This window comes from Camponotus floridanus, unplaced genomic scaffold, assembly GCF_003227725.1.
Source record: "Camponotus floridanus strain SB8 unplaced genomic scaffold, Cflo_v7.5 scaffold5, whole genome shotgun sequence".
NCBI lineage: Eukaryota > Metazoa > Arthropoda > Insecta > Hymenoptera > Formicidae > Camponotus > Camponotus floridanus.
Genome location: NW_020229658.1, coordinates 62,701 through 84,934, shown reverse-complemented (window position 1 = coordinate 84,934; position 22,234 = coordinate 62,701). Strand labels below are relative to the sequence as shown.

General features: G+C 28.4%; 1 protein-coding gene across 4 annotated transcripts; it reads left to right on the top strand.

The window, feature by feature from the left end:
* Positions 1 to 224: 224 nt before the first annotated feature.
* LOC105254049 (solute carrier organic anion transporter family member 4A1) lies at positions 225 to 22,150 on the top strand. 4 transcript variants are annotated; one of them, XM_025412333.1, is made up of 13 exons: positions 225 to 475; positions 5,551 to 5,603; positions 12,727 to 12,946; positions 14,315 to 14,483; positions 15,686 to 15,824; positions 16,167 to 16,344; positions 16,504 to 16,606; positions 19,021 to 19,142; positions 19,266 to 19,529; positions 20,108 to 20,309; positions 20,471 to 20,621; positions 20,739 to 21,121; positions 21,185 to 22,150. In XM_025412333.1, exons 2-13 carry the CDS (start codon positions 5,559 to 5,561, stop codon positions 21,369 to 21,371), a joined length of 2,163 nt encoding a protein of 720 aa, XP_025268118.1. In that variant the 5' UTR covers positions 225 to 475; positions 5,551 to 5,558; the 3' UTR covers positions 21,372 to 22,150. The 4 variants fall into 4 exon arrangements, with proteins under 4 accessions (XP_025268118.1, XP_011260814.1, XP_011260813.1 ...); XM_011262512.3 differs by lacking the exons at positions 225 to 475; positions 5,551 to 5,603 and adding exons at positions 11,161 to 11,576; positions 12,225 to 12,333; XM_011262511.3 differs by lacking the exons at positions 225 to 475; positions 5,551 to 5,603 and adding exons at positions 11,161 to 11,685; positions 12,225 to 12,333.
* Positions 22,151 to 22,234: the final 84 nt, after the last annotated feature.

Here is a 22,234-nt window from a genome sequence, read left to right as displayed (position 1 = left end):
ATGCACGAGAGATGTATGTATGTATTTGATTATCACAAAATTTATATATATTTATGTCTTATAAATATAAACACATTGTGGTATTTATATGGTATACATGTATTCATTCGGGTCACGTATGAGACAGATATGCATATCGAAAATGTTGAAAGTGTATATAGCTATATACATAGCATAAACCCCACTCTCAGAACTCAAGTCACCGACTTCAGACTACACAATGTTCAGTTAGTCAACGATTGCCCAAGGCAATCGTTTCGAACTCGTGATCTCGCTCTCACTGTTTGTAAGATAAAATGTCATGCGTGATTGCAAGTTTTTTAATTGTTAAAAATAGATTCTATTATAATAGATATCATCTGTTATAACAGAATTTCTGTAACATAATCATGTGTTATATCGCATCGATATGGATTATAAAATTTTATTTATAAGGCATCAGAATCAAGATTCATCTCTACATATTTTTAAATACGTAAGTAATATAAGATCATATAATAGTAAATATAACAATACATATTTTAATATCACAAATACATTTTAATTGTTTTAATATTATATATTAATTTAACTATATATATATATATATATATATATATATATATATATATATATATATTAAAGATACGTGTATAAAGTTATAATAGTATGAGTTATGTAAATAAAGTTATCAAATAAATTACTAATTGTTAACATAATATTTATAATAATATAGCATTATTAGATATTGTATATTATATAATTATAATAATTTTAGTAAGTTTTTACAAATGTACTAACAGCGGAAGAAGGACGACCATGTGTCGCATTTTATTCTACCTAGAATATAGGTATAATTACTTCTCATCTTTTTCTCGTCCTTTTCTTCTAAACCTACGGTTATATTAATTAATTATATAACGATGTGAAAGAGACAGACAGATGTAAATTAATTAACGGAAGCGCCAGTGTCCATAAAGAGTCATATAATTAGTATCACCGAGTCGGAACCGTTGCGGTACGGCGCGCAACTTACGACAATTTTTCCAATGCTTTTTCCGCATCAATATCTTCCATGTCGCACGTATATTACTTTAAATTCGAGAGAAAAAGGAGAAGAAAAGTTAAATAAAAATAAAAATCTTATCCGGTAATATTATTATAACGATATAACGGATAGAAAGGAATGCCATTAAATATTTGCAATAAAATATGTAATTTCCGTGTGACTTTTCTTTTAAATATAATAAATTTGAGATAAAAAAGCGACCAAGTTGTGATATTTCGTTCTAGTGTTTTTATTCAACAAAAGTATCACGAAAAACATTATACAAACAATGTGTATATGCTTTCTTTGATCCCTGAATCGTGGCATGTCTAAATATCTAATATTTACGAATAATCATAATTGTTGAATGATAGTGCTATGAAAAATAATATTACGTCTTAATAAAGATACGTTTATCGAATTTTATTTGCGTACTTACATAAAAGATTTTATGACTTTTGTATAATTTAACATCTCAAAGTATCAAGTAGAATATTATTAAAAGAACAAACTGAACAAAACGACTACTAAAGATTATAATTGGCGTATTATACGATCATATGATAATTGCAAAAAGTGATGATTATTGGGAAAATAATTAAGAAAAGAAAAGATTTAATGGGAAAATTGTATTAAAATTGAAAATCTCTAAATGTTTTGAGTGTTTCTCTTATATTTGATATATTAATATTCAATCAATCATGCATTCGTAAATTTTTTGTTATTAATATGCATTTTTATGCATTCGTAAATTTTTTGTTTTTTGTTAATTTTTCATGTTTTTCTTATTTTACTTAATTAATATCAATCATAATGAAGCGCATTGAGTGTATCCATAAGTACAATCGCTCACTAAACGTTTACTGAGCGCTCAATGAATACCCTAGATCTATCTACTAGATGCAAATGCTTTCTAAGCTGCTCAGTGAGTGATCGCCATTTTTGTCAGCGTAGTTTTCCATCGCTCACTCCGCTCACTTTACGCGTCAATTCAATATCCCTATACTATAGTTAAAATCTTGAGCAATAGATAATATTCCTTACAGAGTAAGATCATTTTACACTTATAAATTTTTTAAACAAGTTAGATTGCTTAAGCATAACCATAAATGAGAGCAGTATATTTTGAAGATTTTATCCATCTTTGTATTGTATTATAAGAATTTTAAAATAATTTTTATTACGAATATGCAAAACTTTATTATTTATAAAATATCTTCACATCTTCTAAATCATTCTCACAACAATTTACATAATATTATCACCTTCACTTTTATTTCTCCAAATCATCATAACAATATGTCTTTGCATTATAATTTGCATTATACCTTGCATTATAAATTATCTTGCATTATAAAAATTATAATATTTAGAAAAAAATAAATTATAAATTTAAAATTTAAAATAAAGAATTAAATTATATTATTTAAAACAGTATACAATTATTCCCCTTTAACTACTATATATATTTATGTGTCATATTGTTAACGACAAATTCTAACTATTCTCGACTTCTTTCTTAATTTTAAAATTTTTACTAATCACTTTTTCATTGTTTGTTATTCATAATATTTTCTGTGAAAATTATGTCTAATTGTTTATACTCTAGTTTAAATTCGCTTTCAACCGCCAAAAACACATCACTGAGTTTTTCGACGTTTATCTCGATGTAAGACACATACGGTCATACAAACACATTCACTCTGTACTCACACGCATACATCTCTCATGATTTTCAATTCTATTCGATTTCGGTGTGTTTGCCGACAAGTTCAATTGTTTAATAATCGTGGATTAATAAATATCAGTTCTCAAACTTCGTCTATATCACTAATCACCTTTCCTTCCTTCGATTTTGAAAATTCCAACCGCGAATCAATAATAAACTCAGCGAAGAAAATTAAAGTTATTAACTCTAGCAACAACATATCTAAACACGTAAATGGCGCGTAACTAGATTGAATATATATCCTAAAATACATCAAAAAGCGTTCATTGAGCGGTATTGAGCGGCTAACTGTAATCGCTCAGTGAGCGGTTGTGCTTCTGGATGTATTCATTATGTACATTTAAAATAAGAAAAGCGTGACCCTTATCATAAGATAATAGAGAACTGGAAAAATGTAAAATAGCCGCCGAGCTTATAATCATATATATATATATATATATATATATATATATATATATATAAATCAATTAAATTGTGAGTTTATGTTCATGTACATATAATATATTTAAAAATTTTCGATAAAATATATATAATAGAATTGAATATTTTTCAAGGGATAACCTATTATATGAGAACATTGAATTTAATTCATATAAAGATAAATCTAAACATACATTTCGTACAGGGTGCATAATAATTTAACCGTGATGTCTATTATCTTATTACTTTGACTCTTCTGAACGCTATTACGCTTTATTCACACCTATCAACGATCGTCTTACTAACAATAAGATCTAACAATGATGTTCATAAATGTATGATTGATATTTTCTCAACGTTTAAATTAAACACACACAAACATACACACATACACACACATATATTTTTTTTAAATAGTATAATATTTGATTTATTACTTTTACTATACATATATTATCAAAATATACTATACATATATTATTAAATTGATGTAATACCGTTATTTAAAAAATTTTAACTGTAATTCATTGTTTATTAAAAAGTAAAACGTATAAACGTATAAAAGTTAAATATATAAAGTGAAACATGCAAATGAGTGTTAAATGCAACAACTTGCGTTCCATCGAATATAAATTTTAAATTCTCTGAGTTATAAATATTTGTATATTTATTGAAATAAGTGCGTGGACAGAGCAAGAACTTTGCTTTTCTGTCTGTATTTTTATCCCATAAATTTACTAATCCAATCTCTAATTTAATTTTAAATGAAATTCAATCTTACTAAATTTACCTTACAATTAGATAATTTGAAATGAAGTTTAAAGATAAATTGATAATAAAAGATTCATTGGATATAAGTTATATTAATGTACATTTATACATACTTGTGCATATGCACGCATGTATACACACATATGTTAGAGATTTATTTGAATAAAAAAAAATCAATAAATATCTTTTAATATCAAATTTTTCATAGTTTTTTACATGAAACATTATATGATGAACATATAATTTTTTAAGATGGATATAAATTTTTATCTAAGGCTATAATCTAATTGTTGACGGTTGAAATTGGATTATATTGAATTAAAAGTTAATAGAGTAAAAGTATAAGAAAATATATAAAACTTCTTTTTCATTCATGTGTTATCTTACAATAAATATGAAAATAATTTAATCAAGTCAAAACACAAAAGAATAAATCTTTTTCTCAAAATTTTTTCCAAAAAAATCAAATTAATAAAAAAGAAAATTTTGTTAAAGCAAAAATTGATTCTTTGTATATAAATAATAAGATTTTGTTTAAGAAAATAAGACTACAAACTGTTATAGCAATATAATATAATTAATATTTTTAATATAATTAATACAATTAATATTTTTAATAAGACAATATTTGTAATATATTTTAGTGATATCTTATATTATTATTATTATAAATGTATAAGTGTTTATACAAATATGTATATTATATAAAAAAAGTATATTAAAATATGTATATTATATAAAAATATATTATATAAAATTATATTATAAAAATATATTATATAAAATGTATACTTTACATAAATACGTATATGTATTTTTCCCAGGCATATATTCATTTCAAAAACGTTTTATAATTGTTTCTTCGAAACGTTTCATAACCACTCTTCATAACGACTCTCTCTTAAAAATGTTTCTGAGTCATTAAAATGTTTACTTGAAAAACGTTAAGAGATACGTTCCTTTTCTGATAATATATATATATATATATATATATATATATATATATATATAAATTAATTTTTAACTAATTTCAAATTAATTTCAAATTATATACTATATATGTATGTATGTATATGTATATGTATATGTATGTATATGTATATGTATAGTATATAATTTGAAATTAATTTGAAATTAATTAAAAATTAATTTTTATTTTGTCTATAGAAACGTGAAAAATACTTTTCTTTAACTATATGATTTTAAAAACGTTTCTATAGAAACGTTTTTAAAATCATCACGAACGTCATCAGAAACGTTTTTAAAATCATATAGTCATATAGAAACGTTTCTATAGTTTCTTATTAATGGTTTACGGTTAAAAAACATTGGAGGTTTAAGAAACGTATATAAAACGAACGTGTGCTACCTGGATTATATATGCCATTTATATATACAGTATTATTTATCGTAGATATTTTCAAAGATAAGTAAAAATAATAGTTCTTATCAAAGTCTTATTAAAAGCCATGATATGTTTATTATTAAGAAATACAATTATTTTATAAATTATAATAATATATTAATTTAATACATTAATTACATTTTACAATAATACATTAATTACATTTACAATAATTTATATAATTATTATGTTTTACAGATTACATCATGACTGGAATAAATAATCTAGGCTATGATGACATCGAGCCAATGGTAAGTCAAAAATTATTAAGTAAAAATGATAAGTCAAAAATTATTAAAATTATTAAATAATAATTATATGATAAATACATATAAAATATATATAAAATATTTATAATTCATAAACATGAAGATATAAGTGTGATATACATAATAATGTCATTTTATATGTTTTAAACTTTAAAAGAAATAAAGTTTTATTTAATAATTTAAATTTAATTGTTAAACAAAGTGATGATTTGTAAGACTCAGTCAATATTGAAGAATGGATGATTCTGCCACTAATATGAAGTACTTAATAAAAGATATATAGTGCTGATGAGAATTATATGTATTGACAAAAGTGAAGGTATCGCGGTACCCTTTTTTGCAAACTTAAATTTTATTTTAATTTCATGAACGATCAAGAGTTTATCATCGTATTTTTTCGCGCGATATTCTCAAAAGAATAAACAACTATCGCATAACCCAACGTATTTTACTTGTTCCAACGATGCTTGCGTTCGCGAGAAAATTTGCATCCGCGCACTTTGAAAATTTGCATGAGTATATATAAGACGAAGCTGCTGGCAGATTCGAGATATTGTAGCGCCTTTCTTCGGATAAATATATAAAATAAATTATCACCATCGTATTTTTTTTATTTTTATGCTTTTATAGAAGCATTTAATAGATCGAAACAGTTAATGGCGACTTTGACGATTTTAATACCAATTCAAACATTCGCTCTAATTCGACAGTTGCATTTATTAAAAATTTATAATAAATTAATTGTTTTTGTTTTTTTAATAAATTGTTGAATATGTATTTTTGCGAAAACAAAACTATCTCTGTTAAATTTATATTTGTATTCGTGATACTATTTCTATAGCCATTTTTCATGGGTTGATTGGCTTCGGGATATCTAATTTCATTGGGTTTGGTTTTTGCGATTAATGCCTGCGGACTTGTCTGATCGAATAGTTAATTTCAAAAATAAATACAAGACAGATTTATTTATATAAGATGTGTATTTATTTATAGAATTTTTTATAATAAAACATTTGTTAATGCAATAGTTGAAAATAACAATTAAAATATATTAAAGTGTCTCTCTCTCTCTTTCTCTCTCTTATCTGTCTTTTTTAATTCGAGAAACTCCAAAGCTCTTGAATAAGATGAAAACTCGGTTTCATTTTTCGTTCCTATTGTAATGCTTATTTCAAATAACATCGCTCGTACAAGCGAGACAGTTTTGTGCTGGCTTAAAAAACCCAGAAAAGCGAACCGAGCGTGATTGCGCCGCAATTATGAGAAGTAACGTCGCGCGTTATGACAAAATGTCGAAGAGAAAAATAATGATGGAAAAGGAGACCGCGGAGCGGCGTACTCCGACATTGTCTCAATTAATGGGCCGTACTCGAAAGCTCGAAGAATTGTAAAAAAGGACAAAAAGAGAAAAAGAAAGAACGAGAGAGAAAGAAAGAAAGAAAGAGAGGGAGAGAGAGAGAGAGAGAGAGAGAGAGAGAGAGAGAGAGAGAGAGTAAGGGAGGGAGAGGGAGGGAGGAAGAGAGGGGAAAGAAAAAGAGAGAAAAAGACATACTGCTATGGTGTAATTGAATAATTAGTCAATTTATGTAGATAATATGAAGAAATGATTCTTATTCCAATTTAATATTGGTTTTTTTCGCTTTTCACATTTTTCTCTTTTATTTAATGATTTTTGCAGAATGACGAATGTATTTAGATACAAATGTATATATATTAAATGAAATTACTCTTACAACTTATATTTACCTTATTACTGTAACATCGAATTATTATCATAATTCGCTACAAGTACTAACATTTGCAAAAATATAATTATATATATAATATACTAAGTGTATACTATGTTACAAAATTGCCATTAGGTTTCCATTACATTATAACGTTTGTAGTAATACTGCGCGTGAATATCGAAAAAATAGATAAAGACAGGAAACAAAATACTTGACATCTATTTCATGAAATGATTTTTTGTCAGCTAAATGCCATTTAGCCAATTTGCATTAACAAGCTGCTTGGCATATTCACTCACCATAAATCTATAAATCGAGTTATTCCTGAATGTAGTTATTAGGAATATATTAGTCACGAGTGCTGTATAAACATTATCCGACGAAAGTTATTTCCCCGATTGGATGGATGACTTTTCTACTAACTTTCTATCTCTCATGCTTTTTAAAAATGTCACATATAGCTACATATGTAATATGGATAATTATTCATCAATAGATTTATCATTGCATTATCATAATAGATTATTATTGTAAAGATTTAATGCGTTAAGTATGTTCCTATCTAACCGACATTATAGTATATAAATCAACAGTAGATATGTTTGTATGTTTTTATATATAGGTAGTTGTCTATGCATAGGTAGTTGTCTGTGTATATATTTGCATTTCTAATTAAAAAAAAATATGAAAGGGAAGAATTCAAATGACAAACAGCATTATCTTTTATGTTATAAACAGCCTCTCTATTGGCTCGTATCTGCTGAGAAATTCTCACAGAACTTGGGGAAACGTGTCAGCATAAAAGAAAAAAATGTCATGCTGGAAAGACGCGCACAAAGATTTCGAGACTTTCGTTTTCACTTTGAAAGAGGAAAGATTGAAAAGGGACATTATAAAAGTGTATTTTATTATACACGAATATCGCTATGTGTTTATTGCTTTTCTCGATCGGTAGATAACTATTGTGCGAGTAGAAAACATTTTACTACATATAAAGAGCTTTTATTTGAAAAGAACCGATTATAAATCGTGACTAATGTCAGTTATTATATGAACGATACGAAGGAAAGTGATGTATAAATAAATCATTTTATCATATATGTCAATGTATAGGTCATATGCCGTGACTTGCATCGGAATAGAGAGATTAAAGAGCACAATGTATGTATTAAGGAATTCAACAAAAGATTTTCGCATGCGTAAAAGCAACAAGACGAATAACTTTTATTCGCAACAAGATTTCATGTACATATATATGTAATATCAAAATTTTAAAAGATTAGTTAAATCGAATGTAATTCTTTTTTACTTTTTTGATTTATATTTATTTATTGCAATAAAAATTGCAATGTGCTTTTCCAAAATAAATAAAAAAAATATTAAAAGCTTCCTCTTAGTCTTTCTCCATAAAATTCGTTTGAGCTCACCCACGCCCTTTAGCATCGACACGAGCCGTTGTTTGTCTACCATCATTGGCGCCGCGCGATATACGTTCTGCAGAAATCAAAAGCTACACGAAAATTTTAAAATTTATTTTGTTCTACAAAAATTGTATATCCGTCATTGGATAATATTTCAAGCATGGAAATCGAAAAATTAGTTATTTGATTAAGAATTTCTGAAACTTTAAAAAAATTTCTGTAAAGTTATTTGAATAATGAAAAATGAACTGCGTTACAGCGCGATACATAGATTTTGAAAAAAAAAACATTCGACGCCTATGGGATAAAACGATCACGTAAGAGACGACGTCCGTTCGCTTGTCTTTTCGTCGAGCGAACCCATACCCGTACACGGCAGTCGCTCTCTGCAAACGGAAGCCATGAATCTTTATTAAATCCACGAAAATGTCGAAGCGGTCGCGTGGCTCGTGAAACGTGCGTTGCTTTCTATGGTCCCTAAAAAAAGTATTTATTCCTCCCGTGCTCCCCTTTCTCGTGCAATGTTGCGCGATCTTTGATTTACTTTTTGGCTATTTATATTGTGTAACACGCCACGCAGCACATACATATGCATGTATATCATGCGTTATAATGTGACTTTTTTTTTATTTTCGGACGCACTGCTCTCGTCAAACGAATAATCGCGAAAATTGTACGCAAGGCAAAAATGGACATGATATTTAATCCGATACGATAAATAACTGTCTTCACATAGGCGGAGATATATTTTTCATTTTTATGTTCGTATAATTTATTATTGAAAATTATATTTGCATTTGTAATTTTGTCAAATATTGTATACGTATTGTCAAATATTGTATACGTATTGTTTCCTCAATATCTACGATGTATCCTCATATTCTACGATTGTTTTCTACTTTACAAAATATATGTGTGAAGTAGAAAGTAAAAATTTACCAATTTTATATGCGAATACATAGAAAGATGCACGATGCATCGCTCGATGATCTGTATTTCGTGCCGGTCTTTTTAAAAAGTGATATTATCAGTGATTTATTTCTGATCTTTTTGCCTCTACGTGCTGGCGTTATTACTATCATAAATTCAGGCATGTCCACGATATGTTTGATATATCTGACCTGACCTGACCTATTCGCTTGTCTTCCAATTTCCATCTTCCACACATTTTAGAAGTTTTGACATTTCCGTGCAAATAATGAAACTTCCCTAGTCAATGTCATTCATTTCTTTGTATTATTCTCACAGATTCATCGCTTGACGAATTATACCGCTTTCTCTATGTATGTAATGCTGCATTAATGTATAATTCTATTTCGTCATCTATTTTTATCTGTGTAATAATTTAACATTTGAGTTTATTTTTTGTCTTTTTTAGAAATCAAAGAAATCTTACTCACAATATCCAATCATCAAATATTTGCACTAGAATTTCGTAGTAAAGAAAATATAATTGGTATCTTCGAAATAAAGTTCATTCAATGATATAATAACTGAGACATATTTTTTATTTCAATCTGTATTGTGTTTTTTTTTTGTATACGAATGTAAAATACTTCAACTTCATTAATATAATTATCAATTTCATAAATCTTATTGATTGCTTTCTGCCTCTCTCTCTGTTTCTCCTATTTCCTCTCTCTCTCTCTCTTTTTCTCTCTATCTATCTATCTACCTATCTATCTATCTATCTATCTATCTATCTCTGTCTGTCTTTCCTTTCTCTCTTTTTTCTCTCGTTCTGAAAATTTGTAAAAATTTAAATAAAGCTACATAAAATTTCAACAAAAAAGGTCCTAGTTAATTCTATATTTAATAATGTTACAATACTCATTAAATTGATAGTTTAAATTGAATAAGCGAACATATATTGCGCAAGTACATCGCTAATTTTATCTTTTATCTATTTTTTACGATAATTAATATTTGCGATAATAATGCCATACTATAAAAGAAGTATTTTTTTTTTAAAGATCGATCAGAAAAATTGATAACGAGTGTTCGGTAACTAACGACTAAGACATTAGGAAGTTGATCCTGCGAATATAGGAAACGTTTGTTAGACGGCTTGTATAAGAAACCTTACATATTACACTTTATATTACATGAGATGCATAAATTCTTGCAAAAGCTAATAAACTTGATCGCATTTAAATGACGGGTGGAATCGGGTGGCTCGTTCGTCTTGACAGTGAAGCAACAGCTAGTAGGGGTGGTTTATAGTGAGTCGAAGAAGAGTAGGAAGAAGAGCCTAGAGTGGGAGGTAATGATAGAAGAGAGTAAGAGAGGGAAGTGGAAAATGTATATGTGAGACAGAGAGAAAGAGAAAGAGAGGGGGGAGGAGGAGAAGAGAATGAAGAACGGAAGGAGAAAGGGTATGTCTACAATGTAGTGTAAGAGCGTCGCTGTTGATATTAGTGGTAGTAGTGTACACACCGCGTTTAAGCTCACGGGGAAAACTGTAGGAGTGCGAACGCGAGCTTGAAGCGCGGGTGCGGACTTCAGTCGCGTGCGACATACGCTCCCGGTTGCCACGATCCGTAATATTCGCGTCGACTGTTTCCGATTCAACTGAAAATGAATTAATATAAAAATGAATATTGCCATATTGTAATGTGCATGTAGAATTGATTTATTGTATGAGTTATTAATATTTTCGAATCTTCAGCGAATGAATTATAATGGATTATATGGATATATTGTAATAAATTTGTACAATACGGACACAATTTGAGTTATAATCGGGATTAGTGAGTTGGCAAAAGATAAACTGAAAACTGCATATTGCAACAATAAAATACGATGTGAGTGATACATGCAAGAATCATAGCAATAATGCAGTGAGAGCGCTACGCAACTTTTTGGATCGTATCGAAATTAACGAAATCAAACAAATGAAGCATGATTTTCGTGGTATAATTTGATGACTTATTTATGTCTTATTAGTGAGTCCCTTTTGACCGAAAATATTAAAGTTTTTCACAATAAATATCGTATAAAGAGAGAGAGAGAGAGAGAGAGAGAGAGAGAGAGAGAGAGAGAGAGAGAGAGAGAGAGAGAAAGAGAGAGCGAGAGAGAGTGTGTGTGTGTGTAACATAGATAAAGAAAATAAGAGCGCTTTGCAAATAATAATCGTTCGTATAAAAAAATGAAAAACAAATCTCTTCCTACTTTGATAAGTCGAGATAGCGCAATAAAAATATCGTATATATTTTTTGTATTTGTCTTTAATAAGTAATAAATTCAAGTTATATGAAAAGACGCGTTCTCTTATCCGAGTCAACTTGTTTTTGCAAAACAAATGTCATAATCTTTAATTGATTAAATGCAAATGTAATCCATGTTCGATTATATATTAATAAAATATTTTGTAATAAAATATTTTTACTCATACACTAATAAATATTTATTAAATTTTTGCACATATGAAATAATCAACTATCGCTAAAAAGTTTAAAAAAGTGATTAGTGAAAGTTAAGTGGGGGCGGGGGAGATATTTAAATTTTTATCGTACATCTTGGAAATTGTTAATAATTATGAGGGATAAATTTACATTTAGTGTGAGTATTTATTTATGTATATATTTTATAATCAATTATATTTTCCATAGAGTTGTTATAATTGACAGGAAAAATAAAAAAAGGATACAAATTTCTAGTCAATATTTAATTTATGATCATCAATATATAGAAATATATAATGTAAAGCGCGCGTAGACAATTCGAGATCATAGGTCATAGAGATTGTAGCATTTTCTCTTATGTTAAAGCCAATCATGTCATTTCGTGCACACTGAAAATTCAGTGCGCTTTATCACTTTGCTACTTTATCATCACATTTCTACATCAATTTATAAAGTTCTTTTGAAGAAAATATTGATATACGTTGTTAATAAGACAATATACAAAATTATTTATATAATAAAAATAAATACTCAGTCACGTAATTTATAGTCGGGAGTTCCGGATATGCATGAGAGCCTCTCTAGTTTTCCGGAACAGTTTGGAGATGGCCCGAGAAAACCGGAAATAAAGCCAGAAATTCTGAAGGAGACAGATAGGACCACGGACAATCTGAAGTGCGGCTGGTACTGGTTCAGACCAATTTATTTGCAGAAATTTCGCACCGCAAAATGGGCACTTTTCTGGTTATGTTGGGCAGGAGCTATGCAAGGTATGTACTATAGCTTAATTTTTCGTGTCAAATTAGTATGAATTAGTGTGGATCTCAGTGAAAAAATGTGTCAATGGATTCTATATTTGCGCCATATAAAAATGAAAATATCATCAATAATATCATCAATAAAAATGAAAATATCATCAATAATAACGAAATAAAAACATTAGTCGCAATTAACATTTTTTAATTCATTCCTTTAACTTTGTTATTAGAATTTGTACGTAAATGATTAAATTTTTTCGATTATTCGAGATTTTCTTCTTCATTATCTCAAATATCGACGATAATATTTATAAGGAAATCTAATAAATCGCAGCTTTGTTAACATAATTTTTTGATAACAATATTTGATATGAAGCTATATAATATTGACAGACATTAATAGTCATATGTTCGATTGTAATTTCAAATTTTTATAGGTACTGTAAAGATAGGTGTAAAAAAATGATAACAGAAAATTGAATTTATCCTGTCGATATGAAAATTTACAGAAATAATATAGAAATAGTATATATGTTTGTTAAAGCGAAACAATCACATAAAAGATTTCATCAATTAAGCAACATATAATTATAGATAATTTGCCAACGTAAGGCATTATTATTGTTATTTTTATTATTATTAACATTACTTTCTTATTATTCTTTATAAAATTTTTATTTTGTAAAAAATTATTATTGTTAAAATATTATTGTATATTAACATGTTCGCTGCTAACTACGAATATACTCGTAGTTGGTATTTGAGCTTTACAAGCCAACTACGAATTTTCGATATTCGAATGTCGATTACCGACCTCCTATGGCAAATTAATATGCTTATACTATGAATTAACTCGCGTTTGGCATATGAGGTTGGTCCGAATTCGAATATATTCATAGTTGGCTTGTGAAGTTCATATACTATTATACGAGTATACTCGTAGTTAGCAACGAACATGTTAAAATTTTCAACAAACGGATGTTTGGATGGATTTATCAAACAGATTATTTCTCTCTTTGGATTTATAATAAATAATATTAAATACGTCCTAAAAGAGCTATTTATTCAATACTTCTAATATGACTAATATAGTCATAATACATTATAATATTATCAAGTTTCCATATATTAACGCATAAATTATATAAATTATATATGTATATAAAATAAGTTTAAAATATTATTTATGACAACTATACATATACAATATAATTTATAATTATTAATAAGATTTTATTCAGCAATTATAAAATTATGCATATATATATAATCTTTAAATCAAAATAATCTTTTTTGAATAGTGAATATTGCAAAGTTGATTTTATATACGTCGCAAATGAGCAATTGGTTTGTTCATTATTTGTACCTTGGTTATTTCAGGAATGGTTGTGAATGGATTTGTAAATGTTGTCATAACAACGATAGAAAGAAGATTTGGATTAAAATCATCGGAGTCTGGGTTGATAGCGGGTGGATATGACATTGCTAGTTTCCTTCTTCTCGTACCAGTAAGCTATCTCGGTGGCCGTACGAAAGCATCGAAACCGAGGTAGGCATGCATGCCATTGTCTTATGCATTAATATTAATACCGATATCCCGCTTCTATGCTATGATTCTCATAAATATGTATTAATCTTAATGTCAGTCTGTCCGATATTGTCGACGTTAATTTCTATTCTGTTTTTTGGTTACAACGACCTACCTCCAAACTTTTGTTATAATCGACAATCGATAGTTGTATGAAGATTTTAAACTTCGACGGTCGACCAACATTGACCTTTTATAAAATTACTCTCAATTTAAAGAAATAATACACTAAAATTTAGAAATAATACACTAAAAATTAATAAAGAAAAAATACATATAAAACCTATACATTATGTTTTTAATCACAAGCTAAAATTTCAGAATAAAATTGTATATATATAAACATATACTAGAGAAAAGAAACTCTATAAAGTAATATCACAATCTTAATAATATTATTTTACATTTTTTATCCAAACTTTTTTCTTAAAAGCAATCAAAAATTGAAATCTGAGAAAAATTGATTTCCAAAATTAACATATTCATATAAAAGTATAGAAAGTATAGAAAAGTATAGAAAAGTATAGAAAAATAGTGGAATAAATTATTAAATTATATGTATAAATTTATCGATACTTTATAATAAAAATACAATATTTTTACTTATTTATTTATACAAATTATCAATTTTTAAATTTTTTCTTTTTATCATTTACATTTAATTAATTTTTTAAATTTTATTAAAACGCATTCGAGTTATATATTTTTAAGATAAAAATTTTTAATGCAAAACATTTTTCTGCATAAGTTATATAGGGGGGAGGGGGCTAATTAGTTTTTACATATTTTAAATTAATACTTAAAAACACAAATATATATTAGATAGATTATATGTACAAATTTATATCCATAATCTATATCCATTTACAAAAGATCTAATCGAATTTTTTTAATCGCGCATTGTGAGAAAAGTAAAGAAGCAATAAAACTAAGATTTCGAAATTAAAAAATTACAAACATATAAAATAACGTATATTATTAAAAATATTATCGATACTTAGCTTATATAATTTGTCAAAAAAGAAGGCTATAAAACTTTTGGATATATATAGCAACGCAATTTTTCACTTTTGTTTGCGATTTACTTTAAAGATACTTATCTCGTATTATACTACAAATCTTTAATTAATTCAGTTCGTGATATGCATTCTGAAATGTCATAGGTATATCGGCGTAGGAATTGTAATCCTAGGTATTGGAAGCTTGCTGTTTGCATCTCCACATTATCTTGCTGGACCATATAGAGGAGGTCAACAAACAGAAAACGTATGCCAAAGTGTCACTAATACGTCAAGCCATTCGGTAAGCGAGTTGAGTATTCTAAATCATTACAGCACGTATTCAAATTCTTTATTTACATATCGAGTTTAATTATTATATTAAATAGCGCGATAAGTTTGATACAATCGAGAAGAGATTAATACTCTTTAAAACATTTATATATACACGGAATATATACATATTAAATTCTCATTAAATTTCAAACCAAATTCTCATCATACGATAATAAACACAATGCATAATTAAAGTATACGTGACTGATCGAAACTTGTTTGTAATTTCGTGCTTTTCTCGATTTCCACTTTTATTCATGTAGTTTACCTAACCGACGACGCCAGATTTATCATTATTTCGGCCACTCAGATATCCTGCACGGATCAATCTACCGTTCAAGCGGAGCTAGAGCCTTACAGTGGCATGTACTTAACCATATTTCTGGTAGCTCAGCTGTTGCATGGTGCCGGCGCGGCGCCTTTTTATACACTCGGAGTGACATATTTAGACGAAAATGTTTCAAAAAAAATGTCCTCAGTGTATTTAGGTAAGACGTGATCTAGCGCATATATTACAATGTTACACACACACACACACACACACACACACACACACACACACACACACACACACACACACACACACACACACACGTCGTATCAATTTTTTTAATTGATCAATTTCAACATGTGAAATATATTGTTAGGTATTTATTATACTATGGCCATAATAGGACCTGCATTAGGTTACGTTATCGGTGGTGAATTACTGAAAATTTACACGGATTTTCTTACGGTGGATTCCACGATGTAAGTATTTCAATATTAAAATAAAGATAAATAGATTTATATATCTATATATGATATTGTTATCCTTTTTAAAAATAAATTAGATTTATTTTGAATAGAAAGAAAATTATGAGATGTGAAAAAAAGAATAAATATTCTATAATATTTGTACAGGATGGTTGGAAAAAAACAGGATAAACGTGTAACAGTCAGCCATCGGAATTTCTTGTTTTTTTTATCGTTTCGATATAAACGTATTTTCTACTTTTTTCCTACTAACACGCTAGAACACACGTTTAGTCGCGCGTCAGCGCAACTTTATTAAATTCTAGCGAGGATTTATTGGCTGTTTGCGCCAATCTGTCTGACGGCACATACGTGTGTACATATATGATCGTATGTACGGATATGATTACATGTGTATCGACATGCAGAATAACTCACTGATATGATGGTATGCAAATGCGCATATTTGTCATTTTCCAACTAGAATTCGAGAGACGTACATATAATGGTCATTCGTAGAAGCTTTGATATCAGTGGAGAAATATTCCCAGTAATATAAAACATCTGTTAATTAACGCGAGTAAAATGATAAAATTTGACAATCAATTGCTTCGAGTTCTAAGATGATTATCGAATCAAGCGATGTAATGCTCTAACTTTCATCATATTTTTATGTATTTATATGAAAAATATTTAAAAGAAAAATTTATTCAAGGAATATAAAAAACGTAGAGACACGTGCTTTGTCTAATGCATTGATGTCGTTAAAAATATTCCGCAAGATCATTAGAGCGTATAATGGGCCGAGATTAATAGCGCGTGTAACTTCATTGATATATAATATATAGAGAAAATGTCAAGCGGTGAACCAATATTTGACGATGACGCCGATGTTACTCTTCAAAACTGTCGGTTCATCCCCCGGTACTTAGGATACAATCAAGTTCCATTTATCTACGCGTCTCCCCATGGATTTTCTCCCCTACTACTCATACTACCCTTCATCAACTGTTGAGTCACTGTACCGCGCGAGAATTATATTAATCGTTATCAAAGCGACGATTTTTTTTATAATATACACCTGCTATCCGCCAGCAAATCAAGTTTCGAAATCTCGATTTTTTGAAGATAATTTTAAAGGAAACTTGTCGTTTTATTAAGTATAAATTATTATCCAAAAAAAAGTATTTACTTTCCAAAATTGTTGTATTGGAACTTATTCAAAAATTTTACGCCACTTAATAATATATTTTAATAATATATAATAAAAATATAATGAAAGTAAATCTCGATACAATTTTACATGTCATACACAAAATGACATTTTTACGGCTGCAATCATTCCTTTTTTTACAAGAAATACGATTCTCGAGAAAAAGAACACAAAAGTAAGTACGCGAAGTTATTCGCGTAGGGTATTGTCCTCCTACTGTTGCTCGTGAAAGTCGTTACATGTGCCGCGTTTAATTTCACAGGTAAATGAAAAGTTTTGCCGGAGAAGCAGCGGCAGATGCAGTTATAGTCCCAAGCTGGTGAGGAGGTGAACGACTCCTCTACGTATATTTTTCCTAGTTTTCCGCTTTCTTACTTTCGAGTTTCTTTTTACGATAAGTTTCATTGTCGCGTGTCACACTTTTCTAGCAAAGGAATAGAGTATTATACATATATATCGTTCCAGCGAATCAGATATCGATTTTTTCTTAAATATATCTGTAAATTATCAATTTGGTATATTCTTGTTTTTTTTTCAGTATACACTTTGAGATTGAAAGATACATTTATAAGAATTTATTAATTGATTTACAATATGATAAAATTTTTATCTCTTACATTGTAAAAGAATTCAAACTGTATATATATAATATATGTCTCTTTAGCAAAAAATAGATATCTCTTTCTCCTATAGGGAAAGAATATTTTTCTTTCACTATTTTTGCTATGATCGATCGATGCATTGCAAATTTGTTCGTATATTTAATGTAATATGTCAATTTACTTTGGCAAAATTAAGTCATTGCCAGACGAGAAATTAAATTATAATACGTATAAATAATAAATTCACAACATAAAAAATATAATATCTTAGATAATATCTTAGATGTACTTTTTTCTCTCGTATTATTATTTATCTTTTTTTAGTTAAAAAAGTTCGTCAAATATTGTTGTCAAATGTTCTTTTATTAACTCATATTTATTAACTCATATTTATCAAGATAAATATCGGGAGAATTAATCGATAATCTAGCTTTGTTTTTACATATTTATATCTGTTACTCTTAGAAGATTGAATCAGAATAATATAGAGAAAAAATATATCAGAGATTTTTCATGTATATGTGTATAAAAAGAACGAATTTTAAATTTATTTCCAAAGACATAAGATTTTCCAATATTTCCTAAATCTCTATCCTGAAATTGTTAAATTTTAGAATTGGACTAACTCCTGATAATAATGTCTGGATTGGTGCATGGTGGATTGGTTTTTTGGTGGCAGCTGTTATTTGCTTTATCATCGCTATACCCGTTTTAGCATTTCCAGCAGCTTTACCAGGTATTTATAATTATATTTGCTATAATATTTTTTAGATATAAAACAATTTGGAAATTAATTTAAGTATCTGTAAAATCTAATATTTGATGTTATTAAATTTTATTTTCAAAAATGAATGACTAGGATCAGAGGAGTTAGCTAAGGATAAGATATCAGAGGCACATGAAAAATCGACCCGATCTCCCACTGCGGAAACCAGAAAAGTATTTTCCAAAATACGAGAGCTGCCGCGTGCTCTAACTGAATTGCTCGGAAATCCAGCATTTTTTATGCTGAATTTAGCAGGTGCCAGTGAAGGACTGTTAATTGCCGGATTTGCTGCATTTCTGCCAAAATTAATGGAAAATCAATTCAGCGTCAATGCTAGTTCGGCTGCATTGTTGATGGGTAAATAATATACAATTCAATTAGATAATAAAAGAATGACTAGCAGAAGAGATCAGATTGTTTGTATAATGTATGTATATTAATTTAAGGAATTGATAAAGAATGAGGGATTTATAGAATTCTCAAAAATGAGAATCTATATCTTGGTAAATACACCAAGTAAAATATATCCATATGCCTTGTGCACGTTAAATTTTCGCAAATAATTAATCTTTAAGGAAAATTTACGCATTACCATCCGCGGTAACTCTTAATCGCTAGTTTCTTGTGTGCCATGTTATTAATTTAAGATTTATACAAAATGTATAAGTAATAAGATTTGTATGCAAAAAAATATTATACAGTATAAACATTTCGGTCTAGAGTTCCTTCAATAATATAAAAAGTTTAAGATTAGCTTCTCTGCTATGTTAATTTTCTGTTAAATTAACCTCATTTAATGAAGAGAGTTTAGATCGGCTGTGATCGAAACATTCAAATCGCATAGTATTTTTTTGTATAAATCTTTTGAAAGATTTGAAGATGCGTGATATAAAGAAAAAACTCATATAATGAAACGATGTTGCTCTGATTTTTAGGATTAGTAACTGTACCAGCAGGAGGCGGCGGTACTTTTCTTGGTGGTTATTTGATAAAACGTTTCAATTTGTCCTGTTCTGGCATTTTGAAATTTTGTTTGTCAACTACGGCTGCCTGCATAATTTTTACATTATGTTTTGCTCTAAACTGTCCAAACATAGATTTTGCTGGATTAACCGTTCCTTATCAAAATATCACGAGGTTTGTACAATTGATAGATTTATCGATATCAATTTATTTATATAATGTTTATATAATAACAGTTAGAGATACATCATCATTGTTGAATCGTGAATCATTATCAGAATGAGACCTATTTGATTGCATTTTTTATTACACGAATTGTGAATATCTTATTGCAGAAAAATTTCATTATCTTTGGAGAACGTCTGCAATAATGGTTGTGGTTGCTCCAGATTGCAATTCGATCCTATATGCGGCGTTGATGGAATCACATATTATTCACCTTGCCATGCTGGATGTTATCGTGAAACACCGATAAACGATGTTAAAGTTAGTGTATTGAATTTTATTTTTCTAAATTAATTATTACATTTATATTTCGCGAATGGATGTTATCTTACTTCTTTGTAAAAATAAATTTTATGGCATTTATTTTTCTACATATAGATATACACGGATTGTAGTTGTATAGATTCACCGGCGATGAATTTAACAACCGATGATAGTGGTGATATTGTTCGTTATCAAGCTATTAATACCACTTGTGAAAGCACGTGCTCGTACCTATGGTTATTTATCGTTTTGGCATTTTGCAATATGTTTATGACCTTTTTATGCACGATGCCAGCACTTTCGTCTACACTGCGAGTCGTGCGAGACGATCAGAGATCATTTGCTTTAGGCATACAATGGATTAAAGTTCGAATTTTGGGAACAATACCAGCACCGATGGTATTTGGCGCTCTTATAGATGATACTTGTATCTTGTGGAACGAAACGTGCGACGGTAGAGGAGCATGTCTCGTATACGACAATTATTATATGAGCAGGTAAGCAAATTATATAGATGGTAACTTGTTTGATTTGTGTGCTCACATACATATATTTTTCAGATACATGCTTGCCCTGGCATTTATAGGAAAGGCAGCTTCGCTTCTTTTCTTTTTTTTAGCATGGTGGACATATATCCCACCAGGAAGTAGAGGCATCGGTCAAAATTCCCGACAGCAAGCTACCGCTACTTTAACACTAAGCAACACATCTCAAGAAGTTCAAATAGTATCAACCACTATAGCATAAATTCGGGTTACTTTGTTTCGTAGGAAATTATTCTCTTAGAACTATTACTTTATAAAAATGATAGACATAATTGCAATTATATTACATGGACAAAGAAATGTCTCAACATATCTGTTTCTAGTAAGACAAACTCTGAGTCATAAAATAATTCCAATGTACAACAAATGTTATCACAAATGCATTAACAAATATTAAGATGAGATAAATGCTTATATGATAAAGTGCACAAAAGAATGGAAGTATAGATATTTCTCTGCGTTAAAAATGTAACAAATTTTTGATAATATTTCATACTTAAGGTTTGGAAGTCAATCAAAAGATATTAAAATCCTATATCCTAATTATCGTGATAAAAATCCTACAAAATCCAAAATTTTACATTTTCCTTTTCTATAACGAATAAAATCGCTGTACTTTTCATAAGCGCATAGAAATGCAATTGCTATTTATCAATTACAATTTATGCAGCTAAAAAAAACTTCCGAGCCTTATTTATAATAAATTTTTATAATCGTAACGTTTGCCGCACAATTAAAAACTAGTTAGTTAGCCTTATATTCCCTATAATAACAAATATTGATAATAAATATGGATAAATATTCAAAAAAGAAAGCGCAATTTACATAAATTTCGAAGAGACATTTCTGCCAATATATCAATGCTTTGGTGGTTGTCTTATATCATCGATTTAATAACAAATTTTTTACTATAATTATTTTTGTTAAATGGAAGAAATGCCAATATGCCTAGAGTATTTATACATTAATAAATAAAAAACTATTGAGATGTATTATATAGATTAATTTTTATTTTATATATATATATGTGTGTGTGTGTGTGTATGTGTGCGTGTGCAATGTGCG

Coding starts and splice junctions, on each gene's coding strand:
- LOC105254049 (XM_025412333.1), top strand. CDS start 5,559: ATGACTGGAATAAATAATCTAGGCTATGATGACATCGAGCCAATG. Junction 16,345..16,503: donor AATGTCCTCAGTGTATTTAG/GTAAGACGTGAT, acceptor ATATATTGTTAG/GTATTTATTATACTATGGCC. Junction 21,122..21,184: donor GACAATTATTATATGAGCAG/GTAAGCAAATTA, acceptor TATATTTTTCAG/ATACATGCTTGCCCTGGCAT.